At 43.6% G+C, this 14,257-nt stretch overlaps 1 protein-coding gene across 7 annotated transcripts in view; it reads left to right on the forward strand.

Moving 5' to 3' along the window:
- The window catches only part of syne1b (spectrin repeat containing, nuclear envelope 1b), a 77,031-nt gene that overhangs the window by 34,931 nt on the left and 27,843 nt on the right, over positions 1-14,257 (forward strand). For all 7 annotated transcript variants that reach the window (XM_076108403.1, XM_076108404.1, XM_076108399.1 and 4 more), the window contains 29 exons: positions 561-738; positions 1,258-1,440; positions 1,559-1,702; positions 2,715-2,879; positions 2,971-3,143; positions 3,394-3,547; positions 3,748-3,891; positions 4,080-4,244; positions 4,396-4,713; positions 4,964-5,119; positions 5,332-5,502; positions 5,702-6,028; positions 6,133-6,285; positions 6,461-6,628; positions 6,779-6,955; positions 7,080-7,226; positions 7,316-7,441; positions 7,729-7,905; positions 8,205-8,470; positions 8,838-10,998; positions 11,551-11,888; positions 11,994-12,138; positions 12,245-12,463; positions 12,549-12,817; positions 12,956-13,121; positions 13,237-13,392; positions 13,548-13,700; positions 13,792-13,974; positions 14,112-14,249. In XM_076108403.1, coding sequence (XP_075964518.1) covers positions 561-738; positions 1,258-1,440; positions 1,559-1,702; positions 2,715-2,879; positions 2,971-3,143; positions 3,394-3,547; positions 3,748-3,891; positions 4,080-4,244; positions 4,396-4,713; positions 4,964-5,119; positions 5,332-5,502; positions 5,702-6,028; positions 6,133-6,285; positions 6,461-6,628; positions 6,779-6,955; positions 7,080-7,226; positions 7,316-7,441; positions 7,729-7,905; positions 8,205-8,470; positions 8,838-10,998; positions 11,551-11,888; positions 11,994-12,138; positions 12,245-12,463; positions 12,549-12,817; positions 12,956-13,121; positions 13,237-13,392; positions 13,548-13,700; positions 13,792-13,974; positions 14,112-14,249 — 7,420 coding nt within the window. The remainder of the gene's footprint in view (positions 1-560; positions 739-1,257; positions 1,441-1,558; positions 1,703-2,714; positions 2,880-2,970; positions 3,144-3,393; positions 3,548-3,747; positions 3,892-4,079; positions 4,245-4,395; positions 4,714-4,963; positions 5,120-5,331; positions 5,503-5,701; positions 6,029-6,132; positions 6,286-6,460; positions 6,629-6,778; positions 6,956-7,079; positions 7,227-7,315; positions 7,442-7,728; positions 7,906-8,204; positions 8,471-8,837; positions 10,999-11,550; positions 11,889-11,993; positions 12,139-12,244; positions 12,464-12,548; positions 12,818-12,955; positions 13,122-13,236; positions 13,393-13,547; positions 13,701-13,791; positions 13,975-14,111; positions 14,250-14,257) is intronic.

Consider the following 14,257-nt stretch of genomic DNA (forward strand, 5'->3'; position numbering starts at 1 on the left):
CTTAGTAGGTATTTAAGATTTAATTACACAGGATCTTATGCAGAACTATACACCAGGAGTGACTATAAAAATAGTGAAATTCAGTGCAATGCAATATCATAAACCCACAATGAATATTCAGTTCATCTCAGACTAACCCTTTTGTTCTCTCTGTGTTTGTGACATGTTTCTATGAAACATTTAGGTTGTATTTTGTGGTGTTGTTGTACTGGACTGCATGATATGTTTTTAATTATTGGTCCACCTCATTTACAATATACGGAGTGGCATTCACATTATAAACTCTTTACAATATAATGCAGTTTAGTACACCAAACCACAAGTTGCCATATAACTCAACAAACATTGTAAATGCTAGTTTCACACAGGTAATACTTTATGCAGGATTTTTGCATTCGATTGTGTAGCAAAGTAAATATATTACTGTTTTCCTGGTCACTCTGTAAGCTTAAATGTGTCAACAACTTATGGTCAGACCAAAGAAAAACCAACAAGCCTGAGACAAAAGAACTTGTATGGACCTCTAAATTGATTAACAATGACACACGGCTTGTTTCTAGTCTGAGTCTCCAAGCGTCCAGGGAGTGCCAAAGCAAAGAGAAGCTGCTGGAACAAGGGTTCCGCTCAGTCTTCAGAGAGTTCCAGAAATGGTTGGTCAATGCCAAGATCAACACGGCCAAGTGCTTTGACGTACCTCAAAATCTCAACGAGGCCTCATCTTGCTTGCAGAAGATTCAGGTACAGCCCTCAAAGTCAAATGCCATGAAAGATTCAGACCCTTACGCTGCCAGAATTACAGGTTTGATCAACACAGTGGGATTTTAATTTGCGACAACTTGTCTGTGTTTTCATTAAGAAATGTAACTAAATCATGTTCCATACAGTCACATTTATCCACGACCTATCTCTCACAATCAGTCAGACGTTAGTATGAAAACAACAACGCTGAGCTCTGCAGCCTCACTGCCACACTGCTGAATTTAATCAGAAATGTTACTCCACCACCTCCCCAGTCTTCTCCTGTACTAGTCATATATGGATTTTGAATGTTTTTCACATGTGTGCATCTTCAATAAATGTGTATCTTGGGTTCTGTCAAGGGGGGGTTATGAGCTCAGGAACAGTATGTCAAACACAGTACGTTCCAGAGCATCACATGAGCAGAGCCACACTGTCAAACTAAAATTCATACGTTTTAAAGATTAAGAGTTTAACTACATGCTTGTGTTATTATCTCATTTCTGCTTCTCTCCTCAGGAGTTTCTAAGTGACAGAGATCAAGGTCAGTCAAGGCTCAACGCTGTGGCTGTGAACGGTGAGCTGGTCTGTAGTCACGCCGCTAAAGACAAAGTTGATGCAGTTCGGGTTAAAATGAACACTGCCAGAGAGGACTGGAAACATATGATGACCAACCTGCACAACAGAGAAACAAGTCTACAAGTAAGCACCTAAATGTCCCTTCTCACCAATCAGGGCCAATATAAAAAAGGTATATTAATACATTTTAAGTCAAGGAAACATTTCAATAGTCTCTTCATACACGTCTTTTGTGCTTCAGAACGTCTTGTCTCAGATGAAAGATTTTGAGGCGAGTGCCGAGCCTCTTCAGGAGTGCCTGAACGCCACGGAGCTGGCTGTACACGAGAGCTGCACAAGGCTTCATGATCTCTCAGCCAAAAAGCAAGAGCTTCACAAGCTGCAGGTACTAATTTCCACTGAACTTGGAACACCGCTCATTTCCTGACCACTCACGCTCAACTGCAACAACCACTCCGTGCTTAAGTGCCTACATGACTATTCCTGTCATTTGCAGAAACTCACCATTCCACCAATGTTACAGTGTTTTGGCATCGCTGCTATTCTTTTGGGAAGCACCGACAACGCTAACTGCCAGTTGCTTATTGTTTGTATTGCTGCCATTTTTCTGCTTTGCTTCTCTCAGATGTCCTCTTAACAGTGTCTATCATATAAATTAATACTTGCCTCATTTATAACATAATTGCTTTTAGTATTTATGAATTGTTTAAAACTGTCTGCCAGCTAGTTCCAGAGGCCTTGCTCGTCATAACCACCTTACCAACCGTAGCATTGGCCATTGTCTCATTCTCTTTTCTTTTTGCCATGTTGCCATCTCTAACCCTTCAGTCTGTGTCTGAATTTCTTATATCTGTGTGTCAGCTTGCATGCCTCTTTGATAACCTGCTTGTGCTCTTCCAGTCTGTGCTTGAGGAGTTAGCCTCTCAAGAGATTCAGCTGAACAAGCTGAAAGAGAAGGCCCAGCTGCTGTGGGATGAACACGCGGCCGGCAAGGGTTTTGTGCACCGTGTCTCGCAGCTCTCTGCTCAGTACCTAGCTTTAACCAACCTGACCAAGGTACAGTAATGCCTACCAATCTGCTTGTGCACCGGGGCTTTTCTGGGGGTAGAGCTGGAGAGGAAACAGAGGCACTAGACTGGATCGAGCTCTGACTTAATATTATTTTACAGTGATAAACAATGAAGGTACTAACTCACGATGATTAAACACTCATTTCTTTCTTTTGTTACCGTAAGTCTTAAACAGAGAATGTACAAGCTAATTTCCTTCATATCTTTTGTTCTAAATCTGTATTAATCATTCACGTTTCTGCTTGTGAAATGATCAGGTTGCTGTGGATTCCATTTTAAAACCTACAGTTGTAATTTCTTTGTTGCGCCTGTTTTGTGATTCTGCAGGAGAAGGCATCACGGATTGACCGAATAGCCACTGAGCACCAGCTTTTCTCCCAAGGGTTGAAGGAGCTGCAGAACTGGGTGGCTGACACCAGCCACATGCTGCAGACTTACTGCGCCCCCACTGCTGACAAAAATGTTCTCGATAGCAGGATGATCAAGCTGGAGGTATAAAAAGTCACCGGTAGTTTTCAGAATTCGAATTAACCCCGTGAATATCCATCATAGGAGTGTATTAAATGTGTCATTGTTGCACCAGGCCTTGTTGACCGCTCGGCAGGAGAAGGAGATCCAGCTGAAGATGCTGATCACAAGAGGAGAGTCAGTTCAGAGAAACACCTCAGCTGAAGGAGTGCCTGTACTCCAAAAACAAATACAGGAACTAAAAGATTCCTGGGATGCTCTGCTCTCCGCCTCAATACAATGCAAAAGGTTAATTCTCAGCCACAAGTAACAACACACATCGACAACAAAATGTGTTTCAAACAGCCTTTAGTAGCTTCACAGCAACACTTTTTTTGTCTGCACAAAAGGTTTTTCCTGAACTGTTAACTACAAAAGGCACAAAGGGAACACAGCATCTCAATCCTGCTGCTACTATTTTTGCCAGGTCTTTGATTGCTGCTATTTCTACAATTACTGCACCATTGTCTGACGACGTTGTACTGTTTAAAATCGACAGTCAGCTGGAGGGTTCCCTGTCTCAGTGGACCAGTTACCAGGAGGATATACTCCAGTTTGTGGCATGGGTGGAGCGTGTGGAGGACAGTCTTGAGCCCACTGACAAACAGTGCCCAGAGATGAGAGACAAAACTACTAATTTGAGCAAAGCCAAGGTATTGCTATCTTCTTAGTCATACTGTATACTATTAGCTGTATAAATGATTTAGTGAATTTCATGTAGACTTACAAATACAGAGTACTTTGGAATTTCAAACCAGTACAGGGTTTAAAGTCACACGAGGCATTTAACTACAACAGATATAGATACACTTAAAAAATGCAGTGGATTGATATTGTACCTCTGTTGTTTCAGTTGCTGTATGAGGAAGTGCTCAGCCACAGCACCCTGTTGGACACCATCAGTGCAAAGAGTGCCAGTATCGCTGAGAACTATGTCAATCAACTGGAGCTCCAAGATCTGCAAGAGCGCTATAGCACTATCAAAGACAATGCCATGGTAATGAAAGCAGAGTGAACAGTACATCTTACTTTAAATATGTATTTCAGCTTTGGTATTTGATAGTGATTGTGTAGCTGTTTTTAAAGAGTCATAAAAGTAATAAATAAATAAAATATATAGGAAAAGTTAGAATCAATTAGCTATCACACTATGACTCTAAATCCTTATCTGCATTGTGTACTCAGAGGGCTGTAGGCAAAGCAGAGGAGCTGGTGAAAGCCCACCAGGAGTATCAGCGGGGCCTTCAGGCATTTGAAGACTGGCTGGAACAAGAACAAGAGAAGCTTGGCTGCTACACCCAACTGGAGGGCGATGTTGATATGCTGGAGGAGACTCTGCAAAAGCTACAGGTCTGAAAATTCTCAGTGGGGAAACATTGTAAAAAAAAAAAAAAAGGAACATTACATGCTAGTTCTACTACATAGCCAGAAGTTCTATTCAGTTAATGTATTGTCTAAAGGTGAGAGCTGAAAGTGCTCAACCACATCTATGTAACTACAGGAACTGCAGCTGCACTGCACAGAGGGCCAGGCTTTGCTAAACACCGTGTTGGTCAGTCGCGAGCTGGTCATTCCCTGGGGCCTGCCTCAGACCGAAGACCGAGCACTGGAGACCCTGCAGCAGGAGTGGAGGTTGTACCAGAGCCGGCTGGCCGACACCCGGGCTCAGCTCAACAGTGCTCTGGCCAAACTCCGGCAGATGGAGCAGAAGTTTCAGCGTCTTGACAGCTGGCTAAAAGGCATGGAGACCAAAGCACAACTGCGTAGCCATCGGCGGTCTGACCGCACCACCAAAGATGCTCAACTTCAGTTAATAAAGGTTTGTGTTACATGTACAGAAGCTATGCACATGGAAATGTTTTCCACAAATCTGCATAGTTTTCACTGCTGCTTTAGTTGCTGTGACAATACTGCATTTTAAATCAGTGCAGGTCCTTTCAGTCCAATCAGAAAGTCTTTCAACAAGTTCATTTGCAATGGAACAAATGTTATTTTTAGGATTTCAGTCAAATGATTATATAGGAATTTGATTATTGTTCAGACATCTCTAATGGTCCGTGTTTGGTCAGAGTTGGCAGGAGGAAGTGCTGGTTTATCAAGAGGAGATGGAGGGCCTCAGTCTCTTGGCTCAGCAGGTTCTGGATGAGACCCACATTAGCAGCCGGATCAGTTCCAGAGCTACCCAGATTACAGCCCGCTACCACATCCTGCTTCTGCATTTACTGGTAACAAAGCACACAGTATCAGTATGTTTGTTAATAGATATGCATTGATTGAAATTATATTGTTTCTTTAACCAGTAGACCAACCAGAATTCCTGTTTATAATCTTTGTTAAAAATCTTTATTTGACAGATAATTGGGAAGATGACATCAATTTAGCTACGCTTAGCTTTCTTCTACCATAACCTGTTGTTTCCTCTTCCTTTGTATTGCAGGAGACGATCAAACAGCTCCAGGAGGAGGTGTCTTGCATTGAGGAGGCACAGTGTGTCTTCAACACCTTCTCCGACTGGCTCAGCGCAGCTCAGAATAACTTCAGCACTGTGGCTATCAGTGTTGATGTAGTGGACCGCTTTGCTATGGACAGAAAGATGAAAAAACTAGAGGTACTCTCTCTAACATAGAAACCATGCTGTACATAAAATAAGTGCACATAACTACAAACTATTGCTGCCTTTTATATACAGTATAATATCAGTTTAAATGCCAACAAAAGTTTACTAATAAAAGTTGCAGCACTACTATCAGACTCAAAAATGTGGTATCTGTTTCAGAATTAATGACACCGTCCCATGTACCTTTCAGGCTCTTCAGGCAGACATGGAACAGGGTCACTCTTACCTGAAGACAATGAGGGAGAAGACAGAGAGAGCCATGGCGTTCTTAGAGGAGCCTGAAGCAGAGCAGCTGAAGGAGGAAGTGGACAGCCGCCTCTTCCAACTAAAGGAGTTGATGGAAGCTCTGCGAACAGAGCATAGCTCCCTCGAGAAATGTATCTCACTCTCTAAAGACTTCATGGATAAATACAAGTCCCAGGCCCAGTGGGTGATGGAGACCAAGAACCTTTTAGCATCAAGTGTGGAGCCTAAAGCGGAACTCTACCAGAAGAAGGCTCAGCTAGCAAAGTACAAGGTAACTTGACACTCGTTATTCTTTTTTTTTTCATCGTGGAAATACAGTGAAAATAAACAGAATGCATTTATCTGCAATATTTTGCTCTCTTTTCATATATGCAGACCATCCAGCAGACAGTGCAGTCTCATGAATCACCGGTGAAATCTGTCTTTGAGAAAGGAGAGGCCCTGCTCGACACAGTCCATGACCCCACGATAAGTGACAACATGAAAAAGCTGCAGGCTGACTACCAAGATATCTGTTTAGCAGCTAAGGTACGGACGCTATATGTTGGATGGCATCTCCCATGAGAATCTCAAAGTCCAGAAAACACAGATTTTATTTGTTAATGTTTTTTGATCTGTGTTGTTATAGCGAACAAACAAAATGAATGATTACATGTCATACAGCAACATGAATCTCTGAGATTGGCTGTGCGTTGTATTTTAGACACAGGTCCAAAACCTCGTGGAGTGGGTGAAGGAGCACGAGGATTACAACAGTGAATTGCAAGAGGTTGAGAAGTGGCTCTTACAGATGTCCAGTAGACTGGTCACCTCAGACTCCATGCAGACCAGCGGTATGGAGATGGCAACTCAGCAACTTGCCCGACACAAGGTGACCTTTACCATACTGTCCTACAATTGTTTTTACTGTAAAATTAGTCGTGCACAATTACACTTTTACATGACTTGAAATACTTTGTAGTTTACAATTACATGGATTACTTTTGGTGATATTTGTTTTGAAACACCCGACTGTTTTCAGGCAATGATGGAGGAGATTGCCAGTTTTGAGGAGCGTCTCACCAGCTTGAAGCAGAAAGGAGAAGGTCTCATAGCCAGCTGCACAGACCAAGTTCAAGCTAAGATCAGTCAACAAGTCCAGGCTCACCAGCAGGGAACCAGAGATAGCTACTCTGCCATTTGCAGCACTGCCCAGCGTGTAAGTAATACAAGACAACATAGATCATATATCTTCTCGCTTTTCCTAGAAAGGAAACCTCTCCATTTGATAATAACATTTAAGACATATGTTAGTTAAGGTCTTACCTCACCTTGTTTAACAGGTGTACCAGAGTCTGGACCGGGAGCTACAGAAACACGTTAACCACCAGGACACTCTCCAGCAGAGCCAGACCTGGCTCTCCACAGTGCAGGGGGAGCTTCAGCTCAACGATCAGGGACCATCGGGTCTGCAGGAAGCACTAAAGCAGGTGCAATGTTGCCCACTCTCGGAAAGCAATGGTGGCGACAAGTTATTTTTTTAATGATTTATCTTAATTAATTGCTTTTGCACACACAGGTGAAGCACTACAGGGCCCTTCAGGAGCAGGCCAGCACTTACCTGGACCTAGTGTGCTCTGTGTGTGACCTGTCTGATGATGCTGTGAGAGTGACCGCTGCTCAGGTCCAACAAGTCAAACTCATGGTCAGTAATTGTTACCTTGTATTCTTGGTTCTATGTTGACAAATTAAAAATGTAATTCTGGCACCCAGTTCAATAAGTGCTGGATTTAAGACATACTATGGCGAGTACATATTACCCTTTAGATATTCTTTCATCAGTCAGTAATAAACAAGCAGCGTGACTGTAACTGTTCGGTGTATGTTTGTGTGTGAAAATATAACTAGTGGTATAGAATGTTGTGTTTTTCATTATATCCAGGAAGATTCTGCCAATATTGACTGTAGGAAGGTGTAAATATGTTTTTGCAGATAGAGGAAAGGATGTCCAGTGCACAGGAGCTCTCGGAGGGCTGGAGGGAGATCAAGGACCAGAAGCAAGATCTGAGCAGCCTGTTTCAGGATATGGAGCAGCAGCTCCTCAGCCTCTCCAGAAGGCCTGCAGAGTTGGAGACCAAGATAGCTCAAAACATGCTGTCTCAAGCCAAGGTAGGAAACAGTATCAGAGCGGCTGATCCTTTGATAAGGCACACAAAGGGGAACTCTTTCTTTATCATCCTCATCAAGCTCATTTTTCATGCTTATATAGATAAAGATATACTGCATGTCTACATGTGCTTTTTACCTCAACTATACAGTACAGTGATTCTAAATATGATTATGGTGGTTATGTTGTTATTATTATCTAATATAACTGTTTGGCTTGGGTTGCGTTGGGATTAGAGAGAGATCTGCTTACTCTTTGGATGTATTTAGGATTAACATCCAGTATATTGCCTGTCACACAGGAATGCAGCCAGCAACTGCAGTCTAAACAGAGTATCCTGACCAAGATGACGGAGACTGTGAGCAGATTGACTGGTGGCCAGGACTCTCCAGAACATGCAGAGCTTGACCGTCTGGGCCATTCCTGGCTCGAGCTCTGTCACCAGGCCAACAAGCTGCAGATCCAGAGAGAGGAGGACCTGCAGAGGTCTAAAGAATACCATGACTGTATCACTGCAGTGGAGGCGCTGTTTGAACAGGTGTCCAAGGAGTGGGACAATCTGGCCAGGTATGTTTGTACATCAAGTATATATTAAAATGAGTCATCACATACTGCTGTGGTCTGATTTTAATAATCTCCTGATAGGACTAAAGCCAATAAATGTCAGTTCTGTGCTGTCTATTGTCAATTTCTTTGCCATGGCTATAATTCTGGATCGTAAATAGATTAGCTCTACGTAAGACCATTTGTTTATCATTACACAAGTCTGAGCTGAAGGCTATCATTGAACACCATGGGAACTCATTTTAAAATATATATTCTTTGTTTAAATATAGTTGTATTTCAGTTCTCTAGATCAAAACATGTACTCCTTACATTGTCATATCTTCTACACGACACTTTAATTCATTTGTTATCTTTTTTTGTCTTACAGAACGGACGCTGAAAGTTCATCCCAGCATTTGGAGGCATTACGGAAGCTTGCAGTAACTCTGGAAGAACAAAAAGGAACTCTTGAGGACCTTAAGGAACAGAAACAAAAAGTCATCCAACATTTAAACTTGGATGACAAGGAGCTGGTAAAAGAGCAGATCAGCCACTTTGAGCAGCGATGGTCTCAGATGCAAAACCTAATCGAGAGGAAAATCCAGGACTCAGTGGTGACCCTGGAAGATATGGGCCAAGTGGAGGCCCGTCTGAGAGAGGCTCGGGACTGGGCCGAGGAGCAGAAGCCTGCCCTGTCTGAGGCCATGAAAATGAGTCCTCCTCCTGAGCTGGCTCAGAGCTTCCTGTTTGACCACCTGAGCATCTGCAGTGAGTTGGAAGCCAAGCAGCTCCTGCTGGCACAGGCCATGGTCGATGCTGACAGAGTGCTGGCCCGGCTGGGCCTCAGCGAACGGCAACGTCTCCAACAGCTCATTGTCGGCACTCAACACGAGGTGGAATCTCTGAGTGTGAAGGTTGTGCAGCGCAGAAAACATCTCAGCAAGGCCTTCACGGAGAGAACGCAGTTCCTGATGGCTGTGAATCAGTCCATTTCCTGGGTCCAGCAGAACGAGAAGAAGGCTCAGGCTGAGGAGTATATTGCTTTGTTACCTGATGACCTGGCCAAGCAGGTCAGAACGTGTAGGAACATCCAAAGCAGCCTGAAAGCCTATCAGAGCGAGCTGACCTCCTTGTGGTCTCAGGGGAGGGACCTAATGAGGGATGCCAGCGAGGAAGAGAGGAATGAGATTCTCACAAAGTTGCAGGAGTTACAAAACATCTTTGACAAAACATTACATAGATGTGGCCAGAAACTACAGGAGCTTGAAAAAGTACTTGTTTCCAGAAAGTATTTCAAGACAGACTTGGAGAAAATATGCCTGTGGATTAAACAAGCTGATATCGTCACATTCCCTGAGATCAATCTGATGGTTGGAGATGCTGAATTGGAAGCACAGCTACTTAAGTATCAACAGATAGTCGAGCAGGCAATTGAATATGAGAATCTTCTCCTAATTGTACAAAGAGCTGGCCAGGAAATATTGCCCAGTCTGAATGAAGTAGACCACTGCTATTTGGATGAAAAGCTCAACACGCTCCCCCAGCAATATAATAGCATATTAGCACTAGCCAAAGAAAAACAGGAGAAAATCCAGCAGGCCATTCTCACCAGGAATGAGTACACCTCTTTCATTGATATCACTCATAAAGCCCTGAAGGAGCTTGAGGAACAGTTCAATAATCTGTGCACACAGCCTGTAGGCCTACAAACAGAAGAGGTTGTCAGTTTGCAGAGTGATTACAAAATGATCCAGGCAGACCTGGGCAACCTCGGTCTAGCTGTGAGTGAACTGAACCAGAAGAAAGAGGGATTTCGTAGCACTGGTCAACCATGGCGCCCGGAGGAAATGACCCAGCTTGTGAGCCTGTACAACGGCCTAAAGAGGTTGGTTGAACAGAAAGTAGAGCATCTGGAGGAAACATTGGAGTCGTTTGAGGACCACAAGGCAATGGCTATGCAGGTTGACTCTGAGCTAAAGGCCACAAAAGAGCAGCTGGTAAAAGTTAACGCTGAGACGCAGTCAGCTGAGGAGAGGCTGAAGAACTACCACACTCTGGCAGGGAGCCTCCAGAGTGCCAACTCCCACTTGTCAAGGCTCATGGAGCAGATGGACACGCTTGCACCGCGCGTGGAGCAAGCAGCCCACGATGCCTCCAAGGAGCAAGTGGTTCTGTGGCAAGAAGAGCTGCGATCTTTGCAGGCTGCAGTAGGTGATCTGATTGAAGAGTGTGAGAACAGGTTTGTCCAGAGTAAAGACTTTGAGACAGAGATGAAAAGGACCCTGGACTGGCTGCAGCAGGTCAGGGATGACCTGGGCTGCGCTGTGATTGTTGATGTGAGGGTGGAGAAGGTGCAAGAGGAGATCAGAAAGCAGCAAATCATGCAGGAGGAAGTACAGTCAAAACTGAGAATAGTGGCTGCTCTTAGTAGCAGGGAGAAACAGCAGTTTGTCAGCGCAAATGAGCTTGTCCCAGCACACGTAGATACAAGCCTAGAAGAAATGGCAAAGCTGCAGGCAGATGTTCAGAAAGCACTGAGCTCCAAACAGGTGGGACAATATCACATTCAATATTCTATAAAACATGTTCATAATGCATAATTATCTGTAATGCTGTTTTGTATAGTTACCTTATTGCCTATTTACAGAATTTGATTTGTCATTTGGTGAGAAGCATCAAAATAATGGCATTTATGCATATTTGTTTTATTGAAAAATGAATGATGCTCAATTTACAGAGCAGTTGCTCTATGTTAGCTATATAAACATTTCATTCATGCATGAAAAATAAAATTCATAAGTGTACAGATACATGCAAATGTACAGTACTTGTAGAAAAAAAGAGTAATTATAGAAATAATGATACAACAACAGAAATATATATTCAAGTAAAATGAGGATAATGACATATAAGACATAATAAACCTAACCTGTATTAAAAGGAAACATTAACTAAAAAAAAGTAAAGTAAATAAATAAATACACACACAAACACACACATAAATACAATAAACATGTAATAATAATGGAAGAGAGAGGGGAAAAACAAAATATTATATCAATATTAAAAAGTGGATTTTTCGTCATTTCTTTTGTGTGAAGATTACTCTGGAGGACGCCCTGGGGTTGTGCCAGAAGTACCACTTCAGGATGCAGTCAGCCTGTGAATGGCTGGAGGACGCCGTGTCCTTCCTGCAGCAGGCCAGCCTGGGTGTGGACGTGGAAAACTACGAGGAGTGTCTCCGACAGCAGGGGGACATCATGGCCACAGAGCAGGAGTTCCTCATCCACCTGGAGGAGCTGCAGGCCCTGCTGCCTCACCTGGAGATCCTGGTCAACCCCAAAGCTAAAGATCAGCTCCGTGTGAGCGTGGAGTCAGCCGAGCAGAGAGGCGTGGAGGTCCGAGATCAGCTCCAGTGTCACCAGGATGTCCTTCAAAGGTAGTGAGAACAAAACTGTGACGTTGCATGTGTAATATACCGTGACGATACTGAAAGTTTTTCAATAATGGCATTTTATACTTTGACATTTTTTGTTTTTCTCAGCTGTGTGGCTCAGTGGAAGTCTTACCAGGACTCAAGGCAGACTGTCATTGAGCTCATGAATGAGGCTGAAAAGAAGCTGACTGAATTTTCCACTGCAAAGGCAGCCACAAGTCAAGAGGCTGAAGATAAGCTATGCAGACATCGGGTATGAAAAGCCAAAATAAAAAGGCATTTTCCATTTAAAAAATGGGTGGGGCTTCTACGAATGCTGTGCTCTTACTTACTCCCTCAATTGTATCTTACCTTTTCAGTCCCTTGTCTCTCTGGTGAATGGCTTCCAAGAGAAGCTGAGTGGTTTAGAGGAGCAAGCTGCCCAGCTGGAGCTGGTGGGGAGTGATGCCAGCAAGGCCACCATCAGTCGCTCCATGACCACTGTGTGGCAGCGCTGGACACGACTACGTAGCGTGGCACGGGGACGAGAGCGAGTACTCGAGGACACGGCCCAGGATTGGAGGACTTTTAGAGAGAAGGTACAAAGACAAGACGATGACAGACGATAATTAAATAAAAATGTAATGTACCAGAAGCTGAAATTTCATAATCGTTAATGTACAGATGGTGAAGGTGAGAGCAGTCTCTGATGAGCTCCAAAGTCGTTTCCCGGACAGTGCCGTGGAGAAGGCTTCCAAAGCCACCCTGCAGTCCCTGTTGGACCAGCATGAGTTATTGAGCCAAGACTTGGAGAGAGAGCTCTCCTCCCTCACACTGCTGCGCCAGTACGCTCTCAGCCTGCTGCACGATGTGGAAGTGCCTTCACCGACAACGGAACAGGATGAGCGGCCCAGCCTGAAGGAGATCAGAGCTGTTCAAGACCAAATGGAAAGGTAGAGATGAGATAAACCTGCAAGGTTGTTGCATTTAACAAGAGCTTATGTATTAAGATAACATCAAATTAGTGGTATTGTTTTAATGGACATGTTTTAGCCAGATAGTTTGATTCAAAATCTTCTCTTTGCCTCCAGCCTCCTGACACAATCCAGGACCAAGCGGGCTCAAACGGCTCAGGAACTGAGGGACAGAGAGGAAGTGGAGAAGGAACTTAGCGTCGTAAAAGCCTGGATCCAGGAGACCAGGGAGCTTCTTCTCAATCCCACACCAGACATTGATTCTCTGCTGCAGGAGCTTGAGGTATACCTCATATCTAAAAACATAAATATCAACTCTCTGATCTCTCTGAACATTTGTATTTATCTATTATTATTTCTGAGAAAGGTTACATGGTTCCTCCATTTGTTGCGTTTAGGTTGTACATGGAGAAGTGGTCACTTATCGTCAGAATGTGGATAAACTAGCAGAGCAGCAACAAAGCAAGTATCTGGACCTCTACACCATATTGCCCTCTGAAATCTCCATGCAGCTGGCTGAGGTCTCACTTGCATTGGGTGCCATTGAGGATCAGGTACGGTTATAATTTAAAAAGCTTTCAATGTAAACAATATCTTAATGGCCCTCTTTATATTTTGCATCATCTTAATCGTTAGCCTATGTCAGTTTCATAAGGGAACACCAGCAATGTGTTTGTAGTCATGTGGCATTTGTTGACATTTGTTTTAGGTTCTTTCGAAAGAGAGAGAAATTCAGAAAACCCGAGAAATAAAAGAGGACTTCAGCTCTAGAATCCATGACATCTCTGAGAAACTCAAAGCAATCTCAGCTAAATTCAAGGAAAAATCTCCTGACGTTGATCATGCCAAAGAAGAGGTCAAGGTGGGGTCGCTTACTTTTGCACCTGTGAATGTGTAGTTGATACAGTTTGCTTAGAAATTCTGATGTTTTCTTTTTTTTAACATTTCTTCAGAGCCTGGCTGAGGACCTGGACAGTTGCGGTCACACCCTCTCAGATATGGATGCTGCTGTTCAAGAGTTTGGCCGCAGAAACCCACTGCTGGCCAAACAGCTTAGTGATGCCATCAGCAAGCTATCAGAGATGCATCACCACACAACACGGCTAGCAGACTGTAGGAACAACTGGCTCAAAAAGGTTTGCGTTTACAGGTCTCCTATACAAATGCAAATGTTATTTTATGCTACAACATTCAGAAAAGGTGACATAGATACACTGGTAAGCATTCTTTTGTGTTGTGCTTTAATGTCCTTTCTCTTATCTTGGCTGCTCAGGCTGTCTGCTATTTAGATGAGTATAATGAGATGCTGGACTTCATTGTGAGGTGGTCGGAGAAAGCCAAAAGCCTGGTGAGAGCAAACATCATCTGGAACTCCTCTGTTCATCTGCAGGAGCAGATACGAATGTATCAGGTGAGTTC

This window comes from Anarhichas minor, unplaced genomic scaffold (genome assembly GCF_050575085.1).
Source record: "Anarhichas minor isolate MPS153535 unplaced genomic scaffold, ASM5057508v1 ptg000040l, whole genome shotgun sequence".
NCBI lineage: Eukaryota > Metazoa > Chordata > Actinopteri > Perciformes > Anarhichadidae > Anarhichas > Anarhichas minor.